The sequence below is a fragment of the Balaenoptera physalus genome, assembly GCF_965194825.1.
Source record: "Balaenoptera physalus genome assembly, chromosome: 20".
In the NCBI taxonomy this organism is placed as follows: Eukaryota; Metazoa; Chordata; class Mammalia; order Artiodactyla; family Balaenopteridae; genus Balaenoptera; species Balaenoptera physalus.
Genome location: NC_138901.1, coordinates 49,929,667 through 49,946,902, shown reverse-complemented (window position 1 = coordinate 49,946,902; position 17,236 = coordinate 49,929,667). Strand labels below are relative to the sequence as shown.

General features: G+C 42.5%; 1 protein-coding gene across 3 annotated transcripts in view; it reads right to left on the bottom strand.

Moving 5' to 3' along the window:
- Window positions 1-17,236, bottom strand: part of EFCAB5 (EF-hand calcium binding domain 5) — a 136,950-nt gene that overhangs the window by 5,464 nt on the left and 114,250 nt on the right. Inside the window, exons 19-23 of one of the 3 annotated variants that reach the window (XM_082443395.1) lie at window positions 16,729-16,881; window positions 14,592-14,695; window positions 11,905-12,158; window positions 10,373-10,656; window positions 9,899-9,995 (exon numbers count right to left, since the gene is read on the bottom strand). In XM_082443395.1, the coding sequence (XP_082299521.1) occupies window positions 9,899-9,995; window positions 10,373-10,656; window positions 11,905-12,158; window positions 14,592-14,695; window positions 16,729-16,881 (892 nt within the window). Of the gene's footprint in view, window positions 1-9,898; window positions 9,996-10,372; window positions 10,657-11,904; window positions 12,159-14,591; window positions 14,696-16,728; window positions 16,882-17,236 lie in introns of those variants that run through there. The other 2 variants (XM_082443393.1, XM_082443394.1) reach the window with 2 other exon arrangements.

The following is a 17,236-nucleotide window of genomic DNA, read 5'->3' as shown; positions in this document are numbered from 1 at the left end:
GAAACAACATTAAATTGTGGAATAATTAAGTTAGACTTTTCAAATACTAAGTCTTTTCAGTAACATTAGTGACAATTATGAATAAAAATTAAAACAGATGCTGGTCATGAGAGCACATTAAAAATACCTGATTCATATCACATTATGGGTAATACTAGACAAATAACATGCATACTTAAAATATTGAGATGCATTTGTTATAATTGATCCTTTTTTGTATTAATTAGCTTCCTGGAAGCTTTAAAAGTTAATGCTATAGGCTGCAAAGATTACTTTGATTATCATAATGTTCCAATGTTATGAATCTAAATTAAATAAAAGTTCACTCTAGAACACTCCTAAAACCAGTCCTAACTAATTTTCTGAGATATAACAGCTCTGCTACTCCCCACAGCCTTTATTCTGCCTTTTCCAGATCCCCATTAACAGCCCTGTTGCATTGACGCCTGCCAGTGTTCTTATCCGACATCCAAATGATCAGACCCCTATCTGCAGCCATTATTAAGCTAATCAGCCATCTCCATGGTGATTCAAGGATATGAGGATGGGGAGCGAGGTCGCTCCCTTTCACAAGCCCCTGTTGCTTATTTCCTGTTTTACTATTACCGAGCACAGAAGCTCCGAACCTGTCTGGGTGGAGGTTCCTGTTTCCCTGCCCCGTTTCAATGAGAGATTGATGCCTTAACAACTGGCTCTAATGATTTCTCTAATGAAGCCTCCATCGGTCGGCTGGGTTCCCAGTAACAACGGTTGAGTGTTACTGCCCTCTTGTGGTGGATAGACGCCAGATCGCTGCAGTTCAGCAGAGCTCCAATGCGCATAGACTTAGTAATTCTTCCTTTGTAAAGGATATAGTAAATTATTTGAATATATCTGAGTTTAAAAACTTGCTGGGTCAAACTTTGAATCTCTGTTTATGAACCTATTAATTCAGAAATATTTTATGGTATTTTTGTAGGGTCTAGCTTAATCAAACTTTTAATTACATAGGGAATTCATTCTGCTGAAAACATTGGGGTATTATAGGATATTTATTATTAAAATTCCATTTATGGATCTCTGCTTTAACACTGGATTAAGGTAAATCCTTTGGGAATGATAGACAATTAGAAAGATGTGCGAAAAAAAAAAAAAAAAAAGAAAGATGTGCGAAGCAAAAAAGAATGAAGTTCTTAAGCTTAAAGTCCAAAAGTTAAAGTGTAACTGCTTCAACTAAAAACTAACCCAAGATCAGCAAGCAGTGTATCTTTTTTTAAAATTTTTGGTTGCATTGGGTCTTTGTTGCTGCATGCGGGCTTTCTCTAGTTGTGACGAGCGGGGACTACTCTTCGTTGCGGTGCGCGGGTTTCTCACTGCAGTGGCTTCTCTTGTTGCAGAGCACGGGCTCTAGGCGTGCGGGCTTCAGTAGTTGTGGCACGTGGGCTCAGTAGTTGTGGCTCACGAGCTCTAGAGCACAGGCTCAGTCGTTGTGGCGCACGGGCTTAGTTGCTCTGCAGCCTGTGGGATCTTCCTGGAGCAGGGCTCAAACCCGTGTCCCCTGAATTGGCAGGTGGATTCTTAACCACTGCGCCACCAGGGAAGTCCCTTTACTGTTTATTTAAATTAAATTATTTTAAAACACTTTTAAACAAAAAATAGAAACTCGCTGTTGATGTGATAAAACCATTACAAATAAAAGTTGAACGATATTTTTCTTGTATTCCAATGGCACAGGTATCAGTTGTTTGCTCCTTTTTGTTTGGAGCTTAGTGTGGGAAGCCTACAGGGGTCTTTGCGTTCAGTAAACACACTCATACTCTCCCTGTTTTCACTCTGGTACTCTCCCTCTCAGTTGTGTCTGATGTCCCCCAGTCCAGAGACCTTCTAGGTTACCCTCTCTGAGGAATAAATTTCTAGGGTTGGGGAGGGAAGGTTGCCCAGTGGCGTGACGTAGAGAAGATGAGATACAGAGACCAAAACGCTAAACCAGAAAGATGAGAAACAACAGGGAGAAGAAAACTTCAAAAAATACTTACCGGGCTTCCCTGGTGGTGCAGTGGTTGAGAATCTGCCTGCCAATGCAGGGGACACGGGTTCGAGCCCTGGTCTGGGAAGATCCCACATGCCGCAGAGCAACTAGGCCCGTGAGCCACAACTACTGAGCCGGCGCGTCTGGAGCCTATGCTCCGCAACAAGAGAGGCCGCGACAGTGAGAGGCCCGCGCACTGCGATGAAGAGTGGCCCCCACTCGCCGCAACTAGAGAAAAGCCCTTGCACAGAAACGAAGACCCAACACAGCCATAAATAAATAAATAAATAAATAAAAATTAAAAAAAAAAATACTTACCATTAATACTCTCAGTGAGATAAGACATTGCATTCATGAAATATGAACAAGATGTTGTAGAAAGCAAATATTTAGAGAACAAGAGCAACAAAAGCTCTCAAACATTAAAATGCGCAGAAACAAAAATTCAATAGGATTAAAAGTTGAGAGAATGTCTCAGAAAGTTAAACAAAAAGACAAAAAGATGGAAAATAGGACAGAAAATACAGGGATTTTTGAGGCTGAATCTAGGAGATCCCATGTCTGAATAATAGGAGGAGTTCCAAAGAGGGAACACAGAAAAGGGAGGGTAGGGCCTCCACTAACCTCTAGGTCATTTTTGTGTAAATAAGAAAAAGACACCTACCATGGATGAATATACTCTATAAGCACACGGCTTGCTGAGCAGAAAAAGGTGTATGATCTACTGTATAGCACAGGGAACTCTGCTCAATGTTATGTGGCAGCCTGGATGGGGGAGAGTCTGGGGGAGAATGGATACATGTATATGTATGGTTGAGTCGCCTTGCTGTGCACCTGAAACTATCACAACACTGTTAATCGGCTATACTCCAATATAAAATTAAAAGTTAAAAAAAAAAAAAGAAAGAAAAAGGTGTGAGGAAAGAGATACCCCTCCTCCAAGCAGATGTAGCCTTAAGCTGAAGCACACAGTTTAGTGAATGGAATTCTGGTTAGATTTCAGCCCCCACCATCCTCAGCAGGGCACATTTGTGCAGTGCACAGACTGCACAGCCGTAAGTAGCAGCCTTGATGCCATGAAGGAAATCATCAGGACTTAAGGACCTGTGTTTCACAATTGAAAAGGCCCAGTGAGTGCTCAGATCAATGGATGAAAACAGGCCCACATCAAGACATAGCATTATGAAATTTCACAGTCTTGGAGATAAAGGAGTAATTCTATAGCTTCTGGAGAGAAACAAAACAAAACATGCACAGAATCAGAAAGTTACATGCGCAGAATCAGAAAGGCTTCAGACTTCTTTTCAACAGCAAGCTTGGAAGTTTCCAAGTTTCTTCTAACAATGGAGCCATTTCCTCAAGAAGTTAACCATAGAGTTTCCATATGACCCAGCAATTCCACTCCTAGTTATGTATCAAGAGAACTGAAAACATATACTCACACAAAAACTTGTAAACAAATACTCATAGCAGTATTATTTATAATAGCCAAAAAGTAGAAACAACCCACATGTCCATCGACTGATAAATGGATAAATAAAATGTGGTATATCCTTATAATAGACTATTATTCAGCTATAAGAAAGTAATGAAGTACTGGTACATGCTTGGACATAGATGAACCTTGAAACATTATGCTAAGTGAAAGAAGCCACATACAAAAGCCACCTATTGTATGATTCCATTTATATGAAATGTCCAGAATAGGCAAATCTATAGAGACTGAAAGTAGATTAGTGGTTGCCAAGGGCTGGGGTGGGGAGGGGCAAAGGAGAGTGACTGCTAATGGGTACCAGGTTTCTTTCTAAAGTGATGAAAATGTTCTAAAATTAGATAGTGGTGATGATTGCACAACCTGGTGAACATACTAAAAACCACTAAATGGTATACTTTAAAAGAGTGAAATCTGTGGTATGTGAATTATATCTCAATTTCTAAAAAAAGACAATGGGGGACTTCTCTGGTGGCGCAGTGGTTAAGAATCTGCTGGCCAATGCAGGGGACATGGGTTCGAGCCCTGGTCCGGGAAGATGCCACATGCCTCGGAGCAACTAAACCTGTGCACCACAACTACTGAGCCCGCGTGCCACAACTACTCAAGCCCGCGTGCCTAGAGCCCAGGCTCTGCGACAAGAGAAGCCACCACAGTGAGAAGCCCACGCACTGCAATGAAGAGTAGCCCCCGCTCACTGCAACTAGAGAAAGCCCACACACAGCAACGAAGACCCAACGCAGCTAAAAAAAAAAAAAAAAAAAAAAGACAATGGGGCAATGTCTTTAAAATTACACTTCTTAGCAAACTGCAAATCAAATGTGACAGTTGAATAAAAACATCTTCACATGAAAAGTCTCAAAAAATTTACCATTCATGCACTAGTGCTCAGGAAACTACTAGAGATATGCTACCTCAAAACATGGGAGTAGATCGAGGAAGAATGAACCAAGAGAATGGCAAAGTAAATGCCTCTGACGGCAGCAAAATGAATTTCAGGAAGGCAGCTAAGGAGCAGATCTGGGGTGGAGGAAGGCCCCAGATTCAAAGAAAATTAAGATCTCTAGAAAGGATGGCTTCAAGAAAAAAAGAAATTGAAACCAACAAAAATTACCTGGTAAAACTGACTTTTTGGGAAATTAAAAATATGGAGAGACAAATGGAAGGGGTGAGAATAATTATGAAGTACAAAGAAAACTAAGCAATTTAAAAAATAAAAGGCAATTATTTACTTCAGGAAAAACAAAAAGTGAAAAAGAAATGATCAAAATATGCTACAATGCTCAGCTGTGGATATCTGAATAGGCAAAATCATGTAAACATTGCATTTTGATTTAACTCCAAATTGCAATACAATTTCATTGAGAGGGCAGGGTAAGAAAATTGTGGTATAACAGAACTAAACTTTCATCTATAAGAAGAAAATCATTTGACAAGGCTTAAATTAATGACTCAAAAGATAGCAATAGTGCATAATATTAGAAATATAGAAAATTTGAAAACAACAGAAGAAGCAGTCAAAAGAGTCAAAAAGAATTGCATGGTGAGAGGAACTGGGGAAAAGAGAGGAAAGGGATGGGCTAGTGACTTCTTTGTTAGAAGGCTTTTAGTTCTATTTGACCTTCTAAAGTACTTTAATAAAAAGTATGATATAATTTTTATAATCCTTTTGGGATAAAAGATTGTTTTAACATCCACTGAAATGAAAAAAATGAGTGACAAAGGAACTTGAAAAATATGTTTGCCTTAAATAGAAAAATGTTCTCATTAAACTGATTTTCAACAGCCTTTATCAGATATCAAAGCAATGGGATGTTACCCTAACAAATAAAACCATTTTTTACATAATTCAATAACTACTATTGGAAAACTTCAAAATTTAAAATCAAAAGGAGTGATAAGGAACGAAAGAAAATAGCTAATTTAATTTTTCTCTTTCTTTTTCCCCCAGATGACTTGAAACTGGAAGGGAAATGCATGGGAAATGGGCAAGCATCTAGGCCCCAGGTCTTTACCAAATTCCAAAATAGTTCCTGAACAGTGTGTGAGTACTTGTCTCATATCTTAACTAAAAGGGCCCTTCAAGTGGTTCTTTTCAGGACAAGGGAATCTATTTTAGAACGGAATGGATGTTTCTACCTCTAGAGCCTGAAATTCGTGAGCAACTCATAAATATCACACTCTAGACTCCCTCTTAAACCCAGATCTAACTGGGATAGCAGCTCTTTTCCGACAAGTAGGAACAAGTCTTGGAAGAGACCACTATCCAAGAATACTAGGTTTGAAAAGGTGGTAGGGAACTGTAACCAAATTCAAGCCAAATTAATAGGACAAAACAATTTTCTTGGCTTCTTGTCCATTTCGTTCTGACTCATTTAAAAGAACCTGGCACATTTGCAGGTTCAGTTCAGTGCTGTGTTCGTATTTGCTACTTCTGGATGGTTGGCAGAATCCTGTCTGATCTTTAGCTGTGCAGTGGGAGGTGAAGGAGAGAGTCTTGCCCCACTTCGGGAATGGAGAGGGATGGAGAACAGCACGCAGTAGAGCCACCACGGTGGTGGCAATAGCAATTAGGGAAAGATCTCCAGGGGAAGGGTGAATCTTGAGGACAGAAGTTAATCAGGGCTGTGAGTCCAGCAGTCCTGCCCCCTGATGGTAGAGCATCTCCCTCCATTGTCATTCTTGGAGGATCATGGTGGTATTTTATGGAGGAAGCTGGTGAGTTTCTTTATAGATGGTGATAGCACTGAGGCTGTGGCTGCTTTGGAAGAGGAGCCCTGGGGCTCTCGCAGGAAAAGTGGAGGGCCTGGGGAACTCCTGCTGAGACCAGTGTCTGTGAACCTATAGACGCTTGGATTTAGGTGTGGGGCGGAAGTATGGCTACTTGCAGAAACACAGTTTCTAGACAGCAAAGTGATTCTGGTCACACTTGGAATGGGAGATAGCCCTTCTTACCTCTAGGTCTGAGAACATTTCCTGGTAGAAAACGTCTGTCCAAACCCACTGGGAAGGGGACATGGGACAGAAAAGCCAGGAGGCGGGCATCAGAGGTACAAAATGGAGTGAGGAGAACAGATTCATTACAAGGTGGTCAGGTCACGGGTCTTCAGGTAGAGAAGGCTAACTACGTGAGTACTTTAGGCAGAGTAACAGAGGGTAGCAGGCTTTTGATGCACTATGCACAGCTGTCCAGGAGTGGTCACTGGAGTCAGTGGGTCCCCCACAGGAAAGTATGTCAGCAACATTCACATGCAATGGCACAGTCTTGGGAAGCCAAGCCTGCTGAACAAAGCTGCCTAACGCTCCTTCAAAGATGACTGTCTCAATATAAAGGTGGGACACAGCTGCCTGGAATTCCACCAGAATATAAAATAACCCTTTCTAGAAATGCAAATCAAAACCACGATGAGATATCACAACACAACTGTTAGAATGGCTATTACCAAAATGAAAAACAAACAAACAAAAAAATCCCAAGAAATAACAAGTGCTGGCCAGGATGTGGAGAAAAGAGAACCCTTATGCACAGTTGGTAGGAATGTAAATTGGTGCAGTCACTATGGAAAACAATATGAAGTTTTCTCAAAACATTATAAATAGAACTACCATATGATCCAGCAATTCCATTTTTGGGTATATATCTGAAGGAAATGAAATCACTATCTTGAAGAGATAGCTGCACCCCTCACGTTCACTGCAGTGTTACTTACAATAACCAAGACGTGGGAACAACCTAGGTGTTCACTGACAGATGAATGAATAATGAAAATGTGATATATACATATAGTGGAATATTGTTCAGTCATAAAAAATAAGGAAATCCTTCCATTTGCAACAACATGGATGAAACTTCAGGGCATTAGGCTAAGTGAAATGAGTCAGACAAAGACAAATACCGTATGATCTCGCTAGAGCTAGGATGAAGTGGAGTGAGAGTTGGAAGCAGAAGCCCTAAAAAAGTGTGGGCACATCACCAGCCCTGACTCTGTCTTCTTGGCAAAATCATCAGTTTGGAAGGTTTGGTGAGTTAGGAGCTATGCCAAAAGTCCCTCCCCATCCTGGGCAGAACCTATAGGTATTGGTGGCATTTCATGCTGGGTGGAGTCATTGAGTAGGGGCCTTACTTACTTCTAGAAGAAGGCTCAGATAAACTTGGGCAGCAGAGTGCCCTGCCAGAAGACTCCTCTTTTTCTGGCACAAGCAGAAAGGTGCCCCAAGAGTTCTCTTTCCTTTCCCCAAATGAGGAGCTTAGAATTTCCTGATACAATTGCATCTGAAGGAGAGAGGGTTGGTACCTGGGTGGTCTATGAACTTTCTTGATTGCTTCAGAGACTGTGGTAATGCGAAAGGTTTGGTGGTCGTGGTAGGGGAACCTAGGGGATATTAGCTTCTGGCTGAATCCAGCTCTGTTAACCGCAATTGGAATTCCTGGCACCTGAGGACACTGTTGGAAAAGAAAGTGGTGGGGAGCATTGGAGATCAAGGCTGCTTAGGAATCAGCTAACACAGTCCGAAGTGGGGGCAAGCAAAGGAAACAGAAATTTGCATGTTTTCCTGAAACAAAAGAGCTATATATGACAACAGGAGGTAGTTCTGATAGGCAAATCGGAGGTGAGCCTGAAGAAACTCCCTTGAAGCATTGGTACAATGCCATGGACGATGCCTTTATTAAGGGCTGAGAGCCAATTCCTGAACATGCCTTCAAGGTGGAGAGGGGAGGGGCCCGTTCCTCATCCCTAGCTCCTATCTGACAGAGGGACTGGACACTGGGGGGTACCTGAGTCCTTGCCCAAGAAGGGGAGCATCAGCCTGAAGGGACACAAGTGGCAGCAGGGTCTGGCTCTAGGCCAAGGGGCTGGCAGGTTGGATGGGGACCAAAGTGGAGTAGGGACTCAGGGAGAATATCAATTAGACAAATGGGTCACACATGGGGCAGTGCCAGGCCCATGGCAGGGACTAAATCTACTCCAAAGGGAAGAGCAGCAACTAGGCATTGACATAGAAAACATTTCTTCTAGAGTTTTAAGTCCTCAGTGAACAGTGAACAAGTATAGACCAAGTACAGTGATACAAATATATAGTGAACACGTATTTGTTTTTATTCTTGCTGCCATTACTGTTTTCCTTAAACAGCACCTTAGAAGTGATAACTGCAACACCTGTGAATGCAGAGGTTCTGTGAATCAGTTCATGGCCCTGAGGGCACACAGAGACCTTCCAAACAGGAATTCTAATCTTTACTCACACCACTCTCGGTCCACATGAATTCATGTTAACTTTTATGTGGATCTCGTGTCTAGCACTCCCGAACTTCTGGGAGTATCTCTCCTTCCTAAGCCAGAAGATCTCTCTCTCTCATCCACCCGTCCTCGCTCACTGCTTTGTGCTTCCACTGTGCTACGTGCTGCCAATGCCACAGACAGCCTGAAGAGTGTGGCTGTCTTCCTCTGAGTTGCCTTTTCCTTTCTCTTGTCCTAGGAGTCTGATTCCAAGCCTCTCTGCCTACTATAGGTGTCACAGAAGTCCAGAAACCCTTGTGACTTGGTCCAGAGTCTCCAAAGAGAATGGGGGAGAGATGGATAGGCTTAGTGAAGAGATTTCTATAGAGCCATTTTTCCAATTAATGATTAGTTTTTTAAATGAGTTTAAAAAAAAAAGAGCCAAATTTTTAAGTTCACTCTTTACTGTTCCATTCATATAAACGGCCTCAGGGGGATTCCCTGGCCGTCCAGTGGTTAGGACTCTGTGCTTCCACTGCCGAGGGCCTAGGTTCGATCCCTGGTCGGGGAACTAAGATCCCACAAGCCAAGCAGCAAAAAACAAAACAAAACTGGCCTCAGGTCTCTGGTGGGGTAATATACACACATAGAGAAATGTGTGCTTATATATGTATATTTACCCTTATATGTGACCAGTTCTCTGTGGTCAAAGAGCTCATCACCTTTTCCAACCTGGGAGCCTCACTGCTTTGATTCCTGCTGATGCTCCTCCTCCAAAAAGTCTACATTACTAGTCTATAAAGACTCATGATCTATTATTTTCTTCGGTTCTTCATGGAAACTAAAGATAATAGCTGCCTTTTTGCATAACATACTTGTCTCCTAGTCTCACTGCAGCCCCTATTTGCTTTTGTTTTTTAGCGAATTATGAACATGTAGTCAATAAGTGGGAGACAGAGGTGCTTCTGAATTCTCATATGTGTGGCATAGACAGTCACTTTGGGGATTGCAGTAGATTATAGACAATGCCCCTCCTTTTAGAAGACTATAATCAGAACTATTTTCCTCTAAAAATTGAATGTATGAGCCACTTGCTTTATTCTAATAAAAGTCTCTGGATTGCAACTGTGTTTTGTTGCTGTTGGTATAGATTTAGACCATAATTAAGTGGAAATTTACCTCTGATATATTCATCAATGAGCTTTAAATTAACCTTCAGTTTCCTAGCAGTTGGATCAAAGTCACAAATATGCTCGACTAAGTATTGGTTAACGTACTGTGAACAAAGAACAAAAGTTATGGAATCATCAACAAGTGGAAGTAGAGTGCCCAATTCATCAGTTTACATAATTCCATTTATATACACTTTAAAACAGGCAAAATCAGTCTATGGTGTTAGAAGTCAGGATTCTGGTTACCCCGAGGTGAGTGTGCGTGTGTGTGTGTGTGTGAGAAGCTGGTGATGGGAGAGGGTACAAAGGAAGGCTTTGGGGATGCCACTAATGTTCTGTTTCTTGATCTAGGTGCCTGTTACAAATGTTCATTGTGTAAAAATTCTTGCCTTTGTATACTTAGGATTTGTGCAATTATGATTTGTATATCTAAACGTGTGTAGGATATTTTTCAATAAAGTGTACTTAAAAAAAATCTTACCAGTTTACACTGATCCCAATTTCCTAAGTCACTTGATAATTCCAATTCTGGGTGAAAGAACAAGATAATCCCTTTTAGGATGTCTTGTACTAGTTTTATGTTGGCTTCCAACTCCTGGGACTGGCTGTCTGGTGATTTCGGCTCTGCCAGAGGATCATAATCATAGAGCAACAGTGACACAAAGTCCATGGAGGTAAGCAGCCGGAGGCACTGTTGTAGCTCTTTCAGCATGACTCGGAAGAAGAGAATGCCTGCCCGCTGGACTTCTCCCACATTTTCAATTTCTGGAATAATAGAGTGACATCCCACATTGTTGTTCAGTACACACACTACTTTTTAATAGAATTCTGAACATAATATAGTAAAACTTTTTTTTTGTCTTCAGGAAAAAGAAGATCATATCCTATGGTTTTAAACAATCAGTTTCTCTAGTCACGAAATCAAAAGGCAAAAATGGAATTACACCTGGTGAAGTTCACAGGAAGAGGCTTTGAGGAAATGTGAAAACTTTTTTGGAGTTAGATCTTGGTTTGAATACCTACTTTCCCCCTTATTGGTTCTGCTGTCTCTCTGAGCCTCCTTTTCATTTTCTGTGAGAATAGAGCTGATCCCTACTTCCCTGTTGAGCTGTGGGAATTACAGGAGATGGTATATGTAAAAGTGCTTAGCCCCAGGTCTTACACATAGTGGATGCTCAAAAAACATGAATTTTCTTTTCTTTTTTCTTCTTCTCCCACACTGTGTAGTGGCTAGAAACCTTTCAGCTTTACCCCACCAGAGTGTTACTCTACTAATTCTGGTCATTCCATTCTAGGCAGCCAAAGGTTTCCATGCTTCCTTCTTCCCTCCTTTCTGCCCAAACTGATTTTGTGCTAAGGTAGCCTAGTGGATGTGGAAACGTAAGGACAGGGGCCTGTTCTTGGCTGTGCACTAGCTTGCTATTGGACTTTTATTTTGACGGGCCTTAGCTTCTTTATCTGTAAAATGAGATGTTCCGATGAGTTAGTGCTGTGTAATGTAGTGAAAAGAGCACCCAAACTGGGGTGCAAATCCAGACTTCACCACTTGTTAACTATGTGATTTGGTGCAAGTTGTTTCTCTGAACTTTACTTTCCTCATCCGTAAAATGAAATAATCACCATTCACCTCATAGAGTTATGGTAAGGACTAATTGAAATAACATATTTAAAGTGCTTGACACATGATGTGACATTTAATATTGGGCTGGCCAAAAGGGTCATTCGGGTTTTTCCGTAAGATGTTACAGAAAAACCCAAACGACCTTTATGGCCAACCCAATAAATGCTACTTGTATATTGCCTTTATGAGTCCTTCCAGTTCTAAAACCATGACTCTAGCCAAGAAAACGTGATTCCTTACCCTTTGCTATAATTTATAGCCCATATGCATCAGCCCAAGACTGCAAGAAGGAAATCCTTCCATGTGGAAAGATCTATATATTGCAACAGTTCATTTTAGAAAATGCATCCTACATTGCATTGTCTGTGATTTCCCCAAAACATGCACAATACCTAAGATATAGTTTTTCTTTATTTCTCCAGATAATTCGCCCAGTATTTCATTGCAGGCAACTTGGATCACCTTCGTCATTTTCTGTAGATCTTTAAATTCTCGATACAACAACATCTTACTCCTGCCAATGTTAACATCGAGAACTCCCAAAGCTTCTCCTGTTCTCTCACGAAGTGGAACTACTATGTGGTTTTCTCCACAGACAGAGGCCAAAACAACTTCTGAACTGTCTGTACACTTAAAGAGGAAATCTCTGAAACCAAAACCAAATAAGCATAACAATATAAAACAACAGCCTGTTTGTAACATTCCACCCAAACATACTGAATCATCTTCTCTTGTGCCTACTACACTCCAACGGCACCAGCCCTTGTTGCTGTTTCGTCTGCCTGGACCACTCCACCCCTTGAGTTCACAGGGGTCTCTCCCTCAGCTCCTCACAGAGAAGCCCTCCCAGACCCCACAATCTAAAATAGCTGCACCTGAGTCTCGCTCCACCCTAATACTCTGCCTTATTGTTTTTACTATATACTTATCCTTATCTGAGGGTATTTGTTTTTTGTTTAAATATTGTCCAATGAGTATTGGTTGAATGCCTGAAGGAACAATGAGCGTGTTAGGTCAGGTGTCCTAGAAGCAGAGCCTGAGAAAGGGATGCTCTGTGCAAATGATTTATTGAGGGAGTGCTCTCAGGAGAAACCTGTAAGGGTCTGAGAAAAGCAGGATAGGCAAGGGGGAGGAGCTAAGCAAGAATGTGATTTCAGGTGAACTCTAGCCCCAGTCTGATCCCAAGGGGAGCTATGGAAGGCAAATTGTGCCCAGACTCTGCTCCACCTTGAGGCAGGGGAGAGGCCTTTTGTCAGTCATTATAGCTCTAAGCTGCTTGGGTTGTGTGTGGAGAGGGTGTTTACAGAACTCTTAGGCACCTCCTGGTGAGAGGTTCCCATTGCTCAAGGGCACTCCTCCAGAGAAAGTTACAGTGTGAGTCATTAGCAGTAGGACCTGGCCCCTGGCAGAAGGTATATAGGGATCTGGGCAGGGCACCTGCTTCAGTGAGGGACCTGCGGTTTTCATAGAAATGTAGTGGCTCCTTTTTTCTCTAGTGAGGCATCTCTTTTTATCTCTTTCCCTCTTTCCCCATCTACATGATATTGAGTGTATCTTTTTTTTTTTTTTGGCCGAACTTTGGCATGCGGAACTTCCTTAACCAGGGATCAAACCCCCGCCCCCTGCAGTGGAAGCGCAGAGTCTTAACCACTGGACCATCAGGGAAGTCCTTACATGATACTGAGATGTCATTCCTTTGAAGTATTTGTAAAAATGTTGGTGCTTTGCATAGCCTCAAAAAGCACGTTTAGGGAATTCCCTCGTGGTCCAGTGGTTAGGACTCCCGTGCTTGCACTGCAGGGGACAGGGGTTAGATCCTGGGTCGGGGAACTAAGATTCCATATGCCACAGGGCATGGCCAAAAAAAAAAAAAAGCACACATAGTTCATAACATCAATCCTATGATGATAGGGAAGGTTATGTCCTTCTTTTGCTATTCCTACCCCTTGCTGCAGCTGAGCCATCACTTTGTGTCTTTCTTTTTTTTTTTTTTTAATTTTATTTATTTATTTATTTATGGCTGTGTTGGGTCTTTGTTTCTGTGCGAGGGCTTTCTCCAGTTGCGGCAAGCGGGGGCCACTCTTCATCGCGGTGCGCGGGCCTCTCACTATCGTGGCCTCTCTTGTTGCGGAGCACAGGCTCCAGACGCGCAGGCTCAGCAATTGTGGCTCACGGGCCTAGTCGCTCCGCGACATGTGGGATCTTCCCAGGCCAGGGCTCAAACCCGTGTCCCCTGCATTGGCAGGCAGATTCTCAACCACTGCGCCACCAGGGAAGCCCCCATCACTTTGCGTCTTTATGATAACCATAGTAATGATGCATCATGCTAAGCTTTCTTGGTCAACAGAGTTCCTCAAAAAGCACCTGCTCTAAGTTACACACAGGAATCCGAGGTTATAAGTCTGGGTGTTACAAGGACTCCTGTAAAACTCTTGACCAGCACAAGGAATAACTATATGGAAAAGAGCTTAAAACTGAATGAACATTCTGGTATGAGGCCAAACTAAAATTGAATTAACATAGGTACTTAAATGTCAAATTAGCCTACTAGTCTGAGATAGGTTACCGCCTATTCAACTATGCTGACCCTCTAAGAAGCAGTGGTCCCCTTTTGCAAAAGATGTATTCTAGTTAAGATCTGTTTTGCATCTGTCCACAGTTTAATAGCCTTTGCGTTCCATAGGTGAGAGGTATTCAAGGTTATCTAGAACTGGGGGCTTATTAAAGGCAACATTCTTTGCCTCCTCCCCATCTTTGCCCCAGACTGTCTTCTTTAAATAAAAAATACAAGTCCACAGGCTAGCTAACATTAAGAGGATGAGCTCTGATTAAGTGATGTGGGTGTATTTTTCATAACCATGGTGGGTTTTTGTTAATTCCATTTTTACAGGACAATTATAGAAAATAAAACACTAAATTGAAATCTGTTTTAAAAAGGACTTGAGGGGGAAAGGACCCAGGCAGACAAAGGTCTGCAGTAATTTTTCTTTAAAACCCAATCAGAATGAGAGCCAGTGTATATTAATAAGAGGCAGAAGCTGGCAGTCGAACAAAACAGACCATGAGGTATGTCTCATACCTGAAGATGCAAGTCTTCCTAAAGATGATAGGGGGATTCCTGTGGACTTCTGTTAGACCCAGGTGCCCTGTGACCATCATATTTCGTAAAACATAGTCCGAATCCTTGAAAAGAGGCAGAGATATCATTAGAGAGAGGAGTACTTAGACTTCATACTCTCTTTTTTAAAAAATATTTATTTATTTGTTTTTGGCTGCGTCAGGGTCTTAGTTGTGGTGCATGGGTGGCGTGCGAGCTCTTCGTTGTGGCGCGCCAGCTTCTCTCTAGTTGTGGCCCGTGGGGTCAGTAACTGCGGTGCACCAGCTTAGTTGCCCCGAGGCATGTGGGATCTTAGTACCCCGACCAGGGATCAAACTCCTGTCCCCTGCATTGGAAGGCAGATTCTTAACCACTGGACCACCAGGGAAGTCCCCTAGACTTCATACTCTCATTAAGACTTTTGGGGACAAATAAATAGAAAAAAAATTAGAAAAGCTTAGGTAATATAAAATGTTTTTCAAATTATAGGTCAAGGTCAATATAATTTTGAGCCACAATGGTGCCAAACACTTGGGCCTCAAGGTTTGGGTCTCAGAATTTTTTTTTCCTATCCTCACTCATTCTATTGGTCATCCCATCCAGTCTCATGGTTTTTGTTTTGTTTTGGGTTGTTTTGGTAAAATATACACAGCATAATATTATCATTTTATCCATTCATAAGTGTGCATTCAGGCTTGGACAGGCTGTACTGGTCTCTACGTGGCTGTGACCCCACCCAGACCCTGGCTGCTGAGTGGTCCTCCTCTCCCCATCAGGAGATGGTCTCCACCTCCATAAGATGACCTTGGGTCAGAAGGATAGTGACCCTTGTGGTCTTGTCCACAGCATTACAATTCTGAAACTACACGCCCCTTCAGCCGCGCTTCTTGCTGACTGCTATAGGTGATGTTAACCTTCTTCATGGGCCCTAGGTGCTATTCCTCTGAGGGCTCCAACAAAGTGCTTAGACACTGGCCAAGTGGAATGCTCCCCAGACCCCACACACTATGGCCCCACTGTGTCTGTGGACTATGGGACCTGGTGGTCTGCCCCCTATACCGAGAGGTTCTCACCGCCGCCCGCCCAACACATACACACCAGGTGGTCTGCTCCAGTTCAGAAGGCACTTGAAGGCTCCCACCCCCACCCCACCCCAGGAGCAGCACCCACAACTAGGCATTCTCCACCTCCTTGGCCTGGTCACCCCATCAGAGAGCTCTGTGATTCTGCCCTCTTTAGCCAAGGCCTCGTCAGCTTGATCCAGCCACTGAAGGAGGGAAGCGGGGACCTGGAGGGAAGGAAGGAAAAGAAGCCAAAAAAGGAAGGGGAGAGGCACCCGTGGGATGGCCAGGTAAAGGACTGGAAGACAATCAAGGTGTTGCCACCACCTGATCAGGCACCGTGCAGAATAGTTTAGCCTCTTGAAAGGAAGACCCCTTTCCATCCATTCTTATCACATGAAAAATCCTAACCTTAACATTAAGTGTAAAGAAGCAAAGCAAACATTCATCAAAAACTCATCACATTGTAGATAGGGAGCCTTTTGTGTTCTTTTTTTGATTGGTGTGATATAAGGTGTCCTTCCAAAACAGGGGTGCCTCATCCCTTCCCAGTTCACCCATATGATTCTGGTGGGGTCTGCCAGTTACTGTAAATTTCCCACCCTGGCCAGGAGGGGCATATCTCAGGATAGATCAAAACGAGTTTTCTTTCTTGGGTTTTTCCAAATTAGAACAGGAAAGCAAAATTCTTTTTTAGTTACTAAGCATCAGGCTTGCCCTGTAGAAAAAAACCTGTCTTTAGCCAGAAGGGCAAAGCCAAAGTGCAGAGGGAAACAAACGTGAGAACTGGTAAGAGAAATAACATGAGAGAGTCCAGATGGTCATCCCGAAAGCCAGCCTGACTCCTGCCCTTTCTTCATTTGGTTACCTGAGTTAATCAATGCCCCCCCCCCTTTGCCTAAGGCAGTTTGATGGATTTCTGCCACTCACAACCAAGGATCTTGAGTTGGGGTCATAGCGTAATAGCTAACTGAATATGCTTTAAAATACGAGCAAGACAATAGTATCTAGAAACTCTGTTAACCTGGGGAGGTCTAACACTGCCCAGCCTTGCCTACCTTCGCTGGGCTAGGCTCAATGAAGTATGTAGTGATGGCAGTGATGCTGGATGTGATGTTGTAGAGCCAGCTGATGCCAGTGATCACGATATGCAGGATGTGCTCTCGGCTGTGGACGTAGTGATAGGCAGTACTAAAAACATTGGCAACTCCCTGTAGAGACAGAAAATTTAAATTGCCTTTTCTATTTAAAACACCAAAATAATTAGTAATGCATCAATTGGATTATCTTTTTAATTGATAATCTACTTCCTACAAATTATTCATCAGTTCTCAAAAGGCAGTGTTTCAGATTCTACTGTGAAAAAAGGATCACAATGAAATCAAAAGTAAGGAGAGATCTACCATAAGATCAACCGAACTTACTGTGTTTCCTGACAATCATCCAGTGAAATCTGTGATATGTGCTATCAGAAAATAGTGTCAGAAGAACAAGATAAACTTTGAAATCAGAAAAAAAGGTTTAAAAGCCAAGAACTGATGCCAACCTTGGACAGATGGGTAAGAG